Raw genomic sequence first — 13944 nt, forward strand, 5'->3', positions numbered from 1 at the left:
CTTTAGGCTACGGAGCCTATTACCTTTCCTAGAAGGTTAGGATTAAGGTTTCACGTATAGAACTGGGAAACCCAGTGTTTAAGGCAGAAACACACATACATCAAATTCACAAACAGGGCCCAAGACTAATTTATTTGCCCTATCACTAGCCACAAGAAAATACATCTGAAGGAACATGTCTTCTGATTAATTGAGACCTTTTTTTAAAGAAAAAAGTGGCCTAAAGTTATTTCCAAATTAAAACAAAAACACATTATTGTGAACCCTCAAAAGGATATGATAGGCATACTGTCCAGAGGAAAACAACCACAATAATATTCTACTCAATACAAACTGATGCCATTAATCACTAGCTTTGAAAAAACAGTGGTTTGGATGGCACTTTTGCAAGCAGTTATAGTAGAGTCTCACTTATCCAAGCTAAACCGGCCGGCAGAACCTTGGATAAGTGAATATCTTGGATAATAAGGAGGGATTAAGGAAAAGCCTATTAAACATCAAATTAGGTTATGATTTTACAAATTAAGCACCAAAACATCATGTTATACAACGAATTTGGCAGAGAAAGTAGTTCAATACGCAGTAATGTTATGTTGTAATTACTGTATTTACGAATTTAGCACCAAAATATCTTGATATATTGAAAACACTGACTACAAAAATGCTTTGGATAATCCAGAACCTTGGATAAGCAAGTCTTGGATAAATGAGACTCTACTGTATTTCAAAGAGTCAATATAAAGACTGATCATACACGAAAACAACTTCTGTCAAAATGAATTTTTGGCCCAAGATCCTGTATGATCCAGAACTACACAATCTCTCCCCCATTTTTTGAATGCTGCCCACCCTGACATGGCCATGTGGTGGCTGATAAGAGAGTAGGGATGCCCAAGAAGCATCTATCTATGTCCCTTTGCCAGATGAATGAGAGTGAAGGCATCCTCCTGGATCTCCCAGGGATTCTCCCAAAGTTTGATAATGATGTAATAATTACGCATTTGAATACAAGGTAATTCCCTGACACTTCCTAGACACCCCCATTCACCACCAGACATTATATGCAAAGACTGTGTTTATAGACGTTTTGATCACTGAATGATGAAAGCGGAGGTTTACAACTTATTCAGCAACTAAACATGTAAGTTAAGCAGACATGAACTGGATTTACATCTCTTTAACTCATAAAGTGAATGTCAGTCATGATAAGCAACACTAGAAGTAATGATTAGGGTATGCTGTAACACATTTGCCACATTGTCTCTAGCCAATCCTAACAGAAAGGCATAGAGAGTGGTTTATACAAAATTTGTGTACAAAAATCTATTCACATGTATACTAATGCTATATTTATAAATAACAATTAAGGCAGATATCCTGACGTGGTAAACCACAATTTGAATGAAGCTCATATAAATGATCTGATCCAGCTTTAATGCTTGAACAAGAGGTGAACATATAATCAGAAATAGCTTAGCATGACATTTAAACCCATGATTATGACTTACTGTGCTGAAATGAACAAGGTTTCATATACTGTACCAACGAAACCCGATTTATAAAAATGGATTTCTTTTCACCATAATTCTAGGTTCAGATGTCCTATGAAGCTATGCCTACCTAATTTGTTTACATAAAAGCAGGAGAAGTAAACTGTCAATGTCCATCAGCCCAAATATCACAAGAGCCTACAAATATACTGAGGTGGAAAGAGCACCAAATAAAATGAGCGTATTTATTAATTGAAAATATAATAATTTTATAAATCATACCTTTGCATATTTTATAAATTCCATAATTAGATACTTCCAAGGTAGCTACATAATAATTTTTATTCCATCTTCATGCAGCATGAATGGGACGTATTTGTATATGGAATATGAAATGAGTAGTTTCATTAACTGTCAATATCACACACACTAACAATATAGCGGGTACTTTGGTTCATTAACATCCGCTGTGAGAGACTGCAGGAGATGGCAGCACTCAGAGGAAGAAAAACTGAAGGAGGAAGACCGGGGCTGTGGCGCAGACAGGAGACCAAACCAGTGCAATTAACTGCAATGGATCACTGACCAGGAGGTCATAAGTTTGAGGCCCGCTTGGAGCTATGTTGTTGTTTGTCTTTGTCCTAGTTAAAAGGCATTGAATGTTTGCCTAATATGTGTAATGTGATCCGCCCTGAGTCCCCTTCGGGGTGAGAAGGGCGGAATATAAATGCTGTAAAATAAATAAATAAATAAATATCTCAGACAGAGCTTCAAAGCCAAAGGAGGTATAACCATGTATGTCTGAAATAACACCATCTGACACAGTGTTGTTATTCAGCAATCAAACTATACTTAAGAGAGTGGGCCACCCCCCTCTCAAACTGCAAAACAAATAGGATCAACTGCCATTATTCTGTTATACTAAGACATTGTCAAAAATTAGTGAAAATTAACTTTACACTTTCCTTTCTGCATAAAAGTTTGATAATACCTGCTAAGATTATTACACTATGTTTACCACATGATCAGAAAAAACAGGGAAGACTGGATGACCAGTTAACCAAGTCAGCTCCCAGTGTACGAGCATTATCATTTATTAGTTTCATACATATTATTAATATAATCTATTAGTCAAATATCCTATCCAATTTGTTCTCGATCCACTCCTGTGGGCTTCACACAAATCTACAATTTTCTAAAATATACAACCTGTGCTTTACTTTTCCATTTCTGCAATATAATCTATTAATCATATGTGTGTGTAAAAATCACATTGCCAGTAGTGTTGCTTCTAAAACATCACTGTTCATTTTATAACTGAAATAATAATGATCCTAAATTTGTCATATCATACATTGCTCCAGAAATAATTAAAAGCAACCTCCAATGTAATGGAGGTAACAGGGGTCTTTCTAAGGTTGCAATTGAAATAAGTTGCATTTTCTGAGCAAAATCAATTCGCTATTATCTCAAAAGATAATTTTCAGATTTCTATTATTTCTTTATAACTAGAGTTAAAAAACACAAATCCCTGCTTTCCTTATTAGACATCAATACTCTAGAATTTGTATGTTGCATATCTACATATCAAATGTATAAGGGCATGTACAAAAATAAAATATACCAACTGATCATTAGATTTTCCTCCATTTAAAATGGTGAAAATTAAACAACTTGCATTATCCAGTACACATAAAATGTAATACTAAACAGCTCTTGTGGACTAAAATCCAGTAATTATCTAAACTAGAAGTGGGATGACTGTTCTACATAGGGTTACACGCAGCCACTAAAATGGCTTTTTATGCACTGCAGATATACCTCAAAGTCTTCTTTCACAGACAAATGATCACTCCTATGGTGATCCAGAAAAGATAGATACTTTTAAAATACTTCAGTTCTATAAAAAAAACCAGAAGCTACTGACCGTTTTGTTTTTAATTACATTTTAGAGGGGAGAGCAGCTTGCCACAGGAGTAATAATTGGCTTCTATATCATCCATACCTAAACACCTCAAGATGGCTACGTAGCTATAGCTCTCAATATATTTCTGGCCTACGATTTCCAACAACCATTCAGCATACCTAATGGTCTCAAATGTAAACAAACACACAGCATCTTAAGATTATGCAGAAAAAGGTACTACAAACATCCTAACAGTTTACTTCACCTTCACTAAAGATCAAGATATTTAATGATAGAAAAAAATCTAGATGAGAATATAAAAGAGCAAAATGCATCTAAATAAAAGGGAACAGAATGAAGAATTTTCAAATTTCTAAAGGCATCAAATCCACCTGAACAAATTTACATGAAAGAAAAAAATGCTGATATGCATTCTTTTTCTATAAAATGCAGTTTTCCAAGCCCTGTACCAAAGTGATTTGTTACATTTTGTTAGTTTTGATGTGTGCATATTTTACTCCTAGCCAAAAATGTGCTGCCACCTATAATCCAATTTTCAATTCTTTTGGATTTGGTAACTTTTGGAAACAAACTTTACAAAACTGTTTAGTGTTTTCACTGTTGATATAAAATTTATATAAATATATGTTGCCAGCTTTTATCGAAAATCTTTATAGTTCTTAATCTTTGGTCTAAATCATTTTGAACTTCTGGGAATTTGAGGTCAAAACATCTGGAAGAACAAAAGTTGAGAATTTCAAGTGTAAGTAGTAATAAACTTTTTAATTACTCTGAGGAATTTATGTTCAATGTATATTTTTTAATATAGTAGAGTCTCATTTATCCAAGCTAAACTGGCCCGCAGAACCTTGCATAAGCGAATATCTTGGATAATAAGGAGGGATTAAGGAAAAGCCCATTAAACATCAAATTAGGTTATGATTTTACAATTAAGCACCAAAACATCATGTTGTACAACAAATTTGACAGAAAAAGTAGTTCAATACGCAGTAATGTTATGTTGTAATCACTGTATTTACAAATTTAGCACCAAAATATCATGATACATTGAAAACATTGACTACAAAAATGCCTTGGATAATCCAGAACCTTGGATAAGTGAGACTCTACTGTATTCTCAGACAGGAACAACTACAGGTGATTAGGCCGATGGAAACGGAAATGAGTTTGCAGTTGTCTCTCTCTAATGTCAGGTACACTCATAATTTTCTTATGTGAGGAGCTTAAGTTACTTATATTTGTAAATTCAAATCCTATGCATGTTCACTTGGAATAAAATGAATGAAATAGAATGAATTTTTCACACACAAACCAGTTCTGATAACCATGGATCTAGAGTCAACCAACCACAACTCAAAAATATTCAGGAATAGTAAAAATAAATTCATCAATATATATACACACACATACGACTTGAGCATGAACAGATTTTGTAATCCATAGGGGATCCTTGAATCAAATCCCACTGGATGCTGAAGGCTCACTGTACTTCTGAATAAACACGCACAGGATTCTTTTATGTAAACTGCTTTGGTGAAGTTTCCACCCTACAGATTGCTGAGAAAATATTTTAATATTCATTTCCCCCCGTAAATTTCTCCAAAAGCACCATTTTAGATGCTAGTTATATCCTAAATAATGCATTTTAAGTTTTAGAGAAATACAAGCATTGATTAAGTGCTGCAAACATATCAATCTTATTTATGTGAATTAGTTTCCTTTCACTGAAAAAAATAGAAAAGCATAGGGATACCTTCCATGGCATTTCCATTTCAGGCCCCATCTACACTGCCGTACAATCCGGTTTCTGAATCCAGATTATCTACTTTGAATTGGATTATATGGCAGTGAAGATCCAGCCACAATCATATTACTTTATTATAAAACGTGAAAAAATAAATTTCTTGTAGTAAATGGAAATGTGAAAAGTACTTTTGAATGTTGTTGCATTGTACAGAAGCAGCAACGAGAATAAACCAGAATGATTAATAGAAGGAAAGTTTCAATGCACTTCTATTTGCTATATCATGTATGCCTGATATACAGTAGAGTCTCACTTATCCAAGATAAACGGGCCGGCAGAAGCTTGGATAAGCGAATATCTTGGATAATATGGAGGGATTAAGGAAAAGCCTATTAAACATCAAATTAGGTTATGATTTTGCAAATTAAGCACGAAAACATCATGTTCTACAACAAATTTGACAGAAAAAGTAGTTCAATACGCAGTAATGTTATGTTGTAATTACTATATTTACGAATTTAGCACCAAAATATCACGATATATTGAAAACATTGACTACAAAAATGGCTTGGATAATCCAGAGGCTTGGATAAGTGAGACTCTACTGTAATTAAAATTATCTGGATCCAGCATTCACAGCTTCATCTTAAATCCTACCTATCCCAAAATACGTTGTTGAGAATTAAATTAATGAGAAAATTTAATACCCTTGATGCTGCACTACAATTATTTGATCTGCATTGTGTTAATTTGACATTTCTTTCATTTCTTTGGAATAGAGGACAATATTCAATCATGCTCTAATTATCAGAATTCCTAAAATAAAGCAAAAGAGCCCATATCAGAGCCTCATGCTTATATGTGAGAAAAACACAAAGTAACAAAACGAAACCACAAAGCATCATGTTAAGATGCATAGGCTCCTGTATTATGTCAGTCTATTAAAAATTCAAAAGCTACAGGTCCTTTTGTTTTTCATTTTAAAAGTCATGGGGTACTTTTATGGTACTCTGGAGTCTGTACTGCTACTGTATCTTCCAAATTTGCCGCTGCAAATGATAGCCTTCCTTGCTGCAATTAAAATTACTTAACTTGGAAAAATCTACTTAGTTGGTTTTTCCCTGTCATTAAGTCTAGTCATGTTCAACTCTGGGGGTTAGTGCTTATCTCCATTTTTAAGCCAAAGAGTCAGTTCCATGTGACCAACATGACTGCATGGAGTGCCATTACTTTCCCGCCAGAGCAGTACCTATTGATCTATTCACATTTGCATGTTTGTGAACTGCTAGGATGGCAAAAGCTGGGGCTAACAGCAGGACCTCACCCTGCTCCCCGGATTTAAACCGCTGACCTTTTGGTCAGCAAGTTCAGCAGCTAAGCGGTTTAACCTGCTGCACCACCGAGAGTTCCTCTACTTAGAGTAAGTCGCCTTCATATCAAAGGAATCGGCAGTAGACATGTTAGAAGATGACTGACTAATTTCTGATCTTGATTAAAAGTTCAGAAGAGGGATGTGAGATCAAAACACAACTAGGAGTTACCATGGGAGATGAAGATGCACTCTTGTGATCAGAATGTATGACCTGATTGAAAAGATTTGAGGGGGGAGGGGTAGTGGTTCAAAATGGTGGGTACTTGTTAGGTTCCCTTTGTGGCAAGTAACTATCATTAATGCCAGTGTTTGCACCAATCTTTCAAAAGGTTGATGTTAAACACACCTGTTACGTTATCCAGAATGCAGGTTTCAAGCAGATTTGCAAGTACTGATTAACCTGATTTGTGTTAACCACGTGTAGGCTATGGACAGACATAATCTTTAAAAAATAGAAAGAAAAGGTAATGTGTGAGAACCATCATGTGTAGCAAAACTCTACATACACATTAGTCCTTTTCTGGCCTGACACACAGTGATCCAAGTAAAAGATGTTAAAAATCCAGTATGGAGACAAACTGATGAGAATAACGGAGTCATCTCCCATTGTTTGGAAAAAAATTGAAAGAACATTACATCAATTTTATTTCTTCTGGCACAGCTGCAAAAGTAATAATGCCACCTGGACAAAGATGGAATCAATGAGAATTTGTTTATATGCCAGTGGTCCAAACTATGATTAAGGGGAACAACTACTTTTTTCTTAGTTTATGGATCAAGACCTTAGCTATATCTTAGCTATATCCAACAATATCACAGTATTTATTCTGCATTGTAAGTGACTATAGTAACAAAAAGTTTCAGTTTGTGGGATAGACCACTATGTGATGATGTTTCTTTCCCCATGTAATGTTCTGCATGCCATCCTTTGGAAGGTTGGATGATTTTAAAGGACCATATTTGGGGGGGAGGGGGAAGGATCATAATCAGAAACCGCTTATTTCTTGTCTGTTATCTTCTTCTATAAAAGAGACTAACACATGTGAAATGTTTACAGCTTCCTTTCATACTGCTGTCTTGCACTGACATCATCGGCGATCACACGTGTCCAAGTAGGATGGCCTTCTTGGCGGTGGGTCCGTAGGTGACTGTGGAGACCCATTCTTGACCCGCATGTTCTTCCGCATTGAAGACATCAGTTACCAGATAGAAGGCGGTCCCAATCAGGTTTGGCTTGACACGCCTTCCTTGTGAGGCGTTTTTCCCCATTTCGCCCTCCATTTGTGCCTCTTCGAATTCCATAGCACTGTCTTGTACTAGCAGATTAGCAGAAGAATCATTCCATTCCACTCTGTGATAGTGAGGGAAGGTCCTTCTCTCAGTCCTGCCACCCTTAAGAGCATTGCTGCTAGAGATGCAGGAGAACCTTTTAAATTGCTGCTTTTAAACTTTGTTACTGTTTTCTAGGGAGGTTAAACTGGCTCTCCTTTGTGTCCTATTTTTGTTAAATATGCTTTAGGTAGCTGTTTACAAGGAAAGATGAGCTGTACTGTTTTTATTTCTTGCTCTTTAATGAATATTTTTGAACTTGTTCTTAGTTCTATTTAACCACATTATAATTTTGTATGTTTTCACTGATAAGCCTTTATTGTCTGTATCTGCTCTGATTTTTAAAAGCCATTTTGATTCCCACTCCTAGGGAAAATGATGGATTTTTACATCTTCCTCTAGAATGTAACGTGACAACAGCCCAGTAGTCAAAGACCACAGGAAATGAATGAAGAGAAATGAGCAGGCTAGCTGAGGAAAGATGAATACTGTTCCTACTCTGGATTTATCACAGAAGCCAAGCAAGCCACATGAATAATGAATAAAGTAGACCCTTCCTCTTTAGAATGAACCAAAAAGCAGTAAGCTGCTACAAAAAAGGGCAAAGTTCTCAGTTTTTGTTGTCATCCACCAGTACACTAATAAACACAGCTGTGAACTAGCAATTGTTTTATATAGATGAATTGTACTGCCAAGACTTTTTAAAAATACAACTGCAGCGCAATATACTGACCACTTTTGGGCGGCTATTTTTGGACTATTAAATTAAAACGATTTATTCTGAAGTAAATGGTATTTTGTGCCTATCTACCAATAAACAGCAGAAAGCCTGTGGTATCTATCTGCAAATTAACTTTGTATAATTAGCAACGTACCACTTGTTTTCAATCTTTGAACAACATATGTAAAAGTCTCAATATCAATATATATAAATATGTACCCTTCGTATGTTTTGGACTCCAGCTGCCATAATCTCTTATGGTAGTCAATGTTGATTTGGATGGATAAGAGATGGTATCAAAGAATCTGGATAGCACCAAGTTTTTGTATGGTTGTGTACCTTCAAGTTATTTAACTTATGGTGACACTAAAAGAAAATCTATCACAGGGTTTTCTTGGCAAAATCTGTTCAGAGCAGGTTTGCTTCAGCTCTCCTCAACAGCTGACAGAGTATGACTTGCTCAAGATAACCCAATGGATTCCTACAATGGAGAAGGGACTCTGGTCTCTGGAGTTGTAGTCCAATGCTCAAATCACTACATCATGCTGACTCTCGCTCCACTCTATAGCTGTATCAATACACCTAGAAGCAACATGTGAATGATTTTTAAAAAATTAGAATCAAAATATGATTATAACTAGAATGACCCGTTTCTAATGCCTCTTTGTCTTAACAAATGTCATATAAGGTATTTGTGAATTTCAAACAGACACTTTCAAATTAAGCAGCATAAGAGACATTCTTGTTATGCATTCATTCATACATTTTCTCCTGAAGACTTTAATGTATCTCTGTAAAAGGCTCTATTATTCCAAAACTGAAATCAACATCCATGACATATGGTTTTGAAATGCCCCGGCATTTTTTAAATCAGCCCTTCACACCTGTTTCACTTTTGTAGAACTTATTATTCATGGATTTGATCAATATGGTCTTTCAAAGAATTTCTAGGTCCTCCAGCACAAATCTATGATTAACAGGTTAATTGATGTTAACCACAGAGTCAAACTGGAGAACCTAGAGATTGTTAGAAAGCTGTTCAATCAAGTAATTTTTTCCCACTTTTATGGGGATCTTTTGCTCTTAATTCCGGTGAAGGCTGATTGTATTATCCTCCTTGGAGCAACTCTGTAAAGTAGGCAATTATAAATATCACTATAGTGTAAGTCCATGAAAGTGTGAAAATGCAGGCTGTCCAAGGCCTCATACAGTAGTTCCTGCTGTCCTATGCCCTCAACTCATTTCTGATTTATGGTAATCTCTAGGCAAACCTAAGATTTTCTTGGCAAGATTTGTTCAGAGAGGGTTTTTCCTTTTTCTTTACTCTGAAGATAAGAAAATGCAATGTGATTCAGGTTATGACTGAGTGGTGATTCAAACGCTGTCTCTAGAATCTTAGCTCAATGCTCAACCTATTACACCATGATGGGTCTTACCCAGTTCCTTATTCCTACTCTATAGCTGCACCAATACATCAAGCAGCAACATGTGAATTGCCTCTGAAATTTTCCATTTAAATCTTTCTAATGCATAAATAATTTTGATCTTGATTTATTACACTCTTCTTAAGGTATTTGTTAATTTCAAAGAGGCACTTTAAAATTAAGCACTATTTTGTTATACACTCATATACGAACGCTAAATTTTGGAACTTTAGATCTGAGGTGTATAAATCTATGTAAAAAGTTTTCATTCCAAAATTGAAATCTTTACATTTTGGTGTTATTATATTCCATGGAGCAACCCTTTAAGATAGGCAACTATTAGTAACACTGTAGTAGACGTTAACACGATAGTGTGACGACGCACACTGAGGAAGGCCTCAAAGTGAGTTCTACAGCAGTTGTGTGCCTACAAGTCATGTCCAATTTATGGCGACTTTAAGCGGTTTTCTTGGCAAGATCTATGGGGAGTGGGAGGTGCTTTTGTCCTCTTCTAAGGCTGAAAAGAGTGTTAATCGCCTAACGTCACCCAATGGGTTTCCAAGGCTAGGTGGGTATTCAAACCCTGGTCTCTCAAAGTGTAGTTTAATGTTCAAATCACAATACCAGGATGGTTCTCATTATCAGGAAAGGTGAGAAACAAATTCAGTTAGTCAAACCTATGCAACCTATGCGGCTGTAATCCCACTAGTTTCAATGAGTCTTAATTAGGTATAATCATAGACATGTTTTCTGGGAAGTAAATGCCATTCTGTTTAATGGTACTTACTTCAAGCTCCAAACCTGAAAATGGCTGGAGCTCAATTTCCAGATGTAGAGGGCCCTAAGATGCATGCATACTTGGAATTGATTCCTCTGAAATAGAATGGATTTTATTTCTGGGTAGACATGAACTCAACTACATTGTTACCTATGTGTGTATTTTATTTACATACAGCCTTCCTCTTTGTATAGGATGAATTCATGTTAAGTATTTTCAACATTTGAAGCATGTGTATAGTTAGAATTCTATAGCATAGCATTCAAACATTACATTCATCAAGAGATGAAGGGTGTCTAGTTCTGAGAACAAAGTAAGGGAATCCTCATTCAGGAAAAAAAGGGCTGAAGCATTTAATTTCTGCCATTTGTGAACCTTTTAGGTCAAAGCTTAATTCAAATGCAATTTATGCTAGCTGGGAAAATACAACCAGGTAATGAAATAATCACAGAAACAGGTATGATTAATTTTTAGGGGTTTGCTCTTTAACCACATACATTCTGGGAAACCAGCAGCATACTCCTTCGTTCACTAGCAACAGTGCTTTGTTTCCTTTCCTATTGTAACACAAAAGAAATTCATTACTTTCTTTATTTGGAAAATTGGTTTGCCATTAGAAAGAAAGTAACATATTTTTGTATTATACATTATAAAGCACAACCCCGACATTTACAGGGAATATGTTTCAAGGCCCTTGAGGATACCTGAAAACCTGCAAATAATAGCAAACCCTTTAATTTGATTGTGTGATGGCTGAAAGTTTACCACAAGATAAGGCTGGAGGACCTAAAGATACCCAGAAACGCTTTTGAATGAGAATATTTTTTTAAGTCTGGGTAGATGATGGCTATGAAATCCTTATCAAATTCAAAGTGCAGGTTACTACCTACAAAGCCCTACATGGTTCGAGTCCAGCCTAGCTTAGTGACTGTGCGGACTCTGAGGTCCACCGGGGAGGCCCTCCTCTTGGTCCCACCACTGTCACAAGTATGGTTGGTGGGGGTGAGGGAGAGGGCCTTCTTGGTCGTGGCCCCTTGGAGAAATTAGGCTAGCCCCCACCCTCCAATGTTTCTGGTCTAATCTAAAAACTTGGCTCTTTAATCAAGCTTTTCTATAGGTATAGAGCCCAAAAGGTTTAAAAATTTGTAGACCCAGTGATTTTTCCACTGAAAGCACTTGATATGATTGCTTGGTTGCCATTTATTTTATGTCCATAATTATCGTGATGTTTGATCAATGTTTACTTTAGGGTTGATTGATTTTATTGTGTTATTGTTTTATATATTGATTATGTAAATTATATTTTTTAACTTTAGTATTTTAATGCATTTGTATTTTATTGCACCATGTGTATTGTTACATTACGAGTGCTCTGTAAGCTGCCCTGAGGCCCTTTTGGGAGACTCAGAGAAGTGGGGTAAAAATAGCATTTATTATTATTATATTATTATATAAGGGGGTCATAATGTGTAATATTCTGTACTGTGTTGTATAGAGGAATAGTGCAAACATACACAGCCTCCTAATTTGGAAGGGATCGTTCTGAATCTAATAATGTGGGGAGTGCTTTGAATGCGATTTTCCTGCTTCTTGGCAGGGGGTTGGACTGGATGGCCCATGAGGTCTCTTCCAATTCTATGATTCTATGAGGGTGTCATAGCCATGCAGGTTCCCAATTAGCAGCTGTATCTTCTCTTTCCCACACCAGGTATTTTTCAAAATGAAACGAGCACAACCCATGCTCCACTGGCCCTCTGAGACACAGGCGGTTCCTTTGTCATTGGCAATATAGGGTTGTTATCTCCCGATTAGGTACCCTCTCCTGAGCAGGATGCTGTGGTGCTAACAGATAATCAGAGATGCAGCCTTGCAATTAGGCCTCTTCCACCATCCGCAGTGTGACTGCTTCGAGATCCCAAATGCAAACCTACGAGGCAAAGACTGGCACAGTGGATTTTAATTTTCACTGCAGAAGGAAGGAACACACCGAAGAAGAGGAGGGATTTTGGGGGGGGGGGGGGGACGGATGGGGGAGGGGGCGATCTCATACGTTTCCCCCAATAATGAAGGCCGGGAAGGAGGAGGAAGCAAGCGAGGCAAAGGGCGGCGTTTAAAAAGGAGCGAAGGCGAGGTGAAGAAGGCGAGGGGGCGGCAAAGCGGACAGGAAGCAAGCGGACGAGCCTGCGTGGCTCAGGAAGGAAAGCTATAGGTGTTTCCTCGCCTCCCCGCCCCAACTCGGGAATTTATTTCGCCCCCACCTGCGCTTCTCCGCCCTCTTCAACCCCTACAAAGACGGCCACGGAAACCTCTCTCCCTCCCCGCGAGGCCCAGGAAGGCCGCTCTCAGTGAGGGCGCCTGAGGAGGCCTCTCCTTCCCTCGTCATACACAGCCTCCCTCTGTCCCCGCCACAAACCTCGCCGTTGAAGGCTTTCACGGCCTCCATGTTGTGGCCGAGGAGGCGGCTTTTGGGCGCGGCGCGGAGGTGTCGCGGGGCCTGGCCGGCTTCCCTGCTGCGACGAGGGCCGCAGGCTTCCTTCAGGGCCAGTCCAGGCGCCTCGTCGCCATGGCGGACGGGGCGGGGAGGAAGGCGCCGTTGACAAACGCGCAAGAGCTTCTGCTGCGGCGCGAGCTCCAATATGGCGGCGGGCGGGCCGCGGCAGCAGCAGCAGCAGCAGCAACAGCGCAGTTCCCTCGCATCGCCGCCGAGACGTCGGCTAGAGCGGCCCCTAGCGGGACAACCAACGAACAGACCAGCCGGCGACAGGAACAGCAGCGCCCGAGAGGGCAGAGCGTCTTCCGGAATCAGATCGAGAGGAGAGCTGGAGTTTTGGGAACAGGCTCCCCTCGCAGGAGGGAGGGCGCACTGCAGCGAGAGGCCCCGGCAATAATCCAGAAAGGCGATACAGTAGTCTCACTTATCCAACATAAACGGGCCGGCAGAACGTTGGGCAAATTAAGCACGAAAACATCATGTTATACAGCAAATCTGACAGAAAAGTAGTTCATTACACATTAATGCTATGTAGTAATTACTGTATTTACAAATTTAGCACCAAAATATCACAATGCATTGAAAACATTGACTACAAAAATGCGTTGGATAATCCAGAACGTTGGATAAGTGAGAGACTACTGTAGTTCCGAAATAACTGTTCTGCG

The 13944-nt window shown here is 38.2% G+C and overlaps 1 protein-coding gene across 2 annotated transcripts in view; it reads right to left on the reverse strand.

Annotated features, from left to right (window-relative positions):
• Positions 1–13654, reverse strand: part of scaf8 (SR-related CTD associated factor 8) — a 98623-nt gene extending 84969 nt beyond the window's left edge. For both annotated transcript variants that reach the window (XM_062976973.1, XM_062976971.1), the window contains exon 1: positions 13199–13654. In XM_062976973.1, the coding sequence (XP_062833043.1) occupies positions 13199–13228 (30 nt within the window). In that variant the 5' untranslated portion in view covers positions 13229–13654. The remainder of the gene's footprint in view (positions 1–13198) is intronic.
• Positions 13655–13944: the final 290 nt, after the last annotated feature.

Source organism: Anolis carolinensis, chromosome 1 (assembly GCF_035594765.1).
Source record: "Anolis carolinensis isolate JA03-04 chromosome 1, rAnoCar3.1.pri, whole genome shotgun sequence".
Classification (NCBI taxonomy): Eukaryota; Metazoa; Chordata; class Lepidosauria; order Squamata; family Dactyloidae; genus Anolis; species Anolis carolinensis.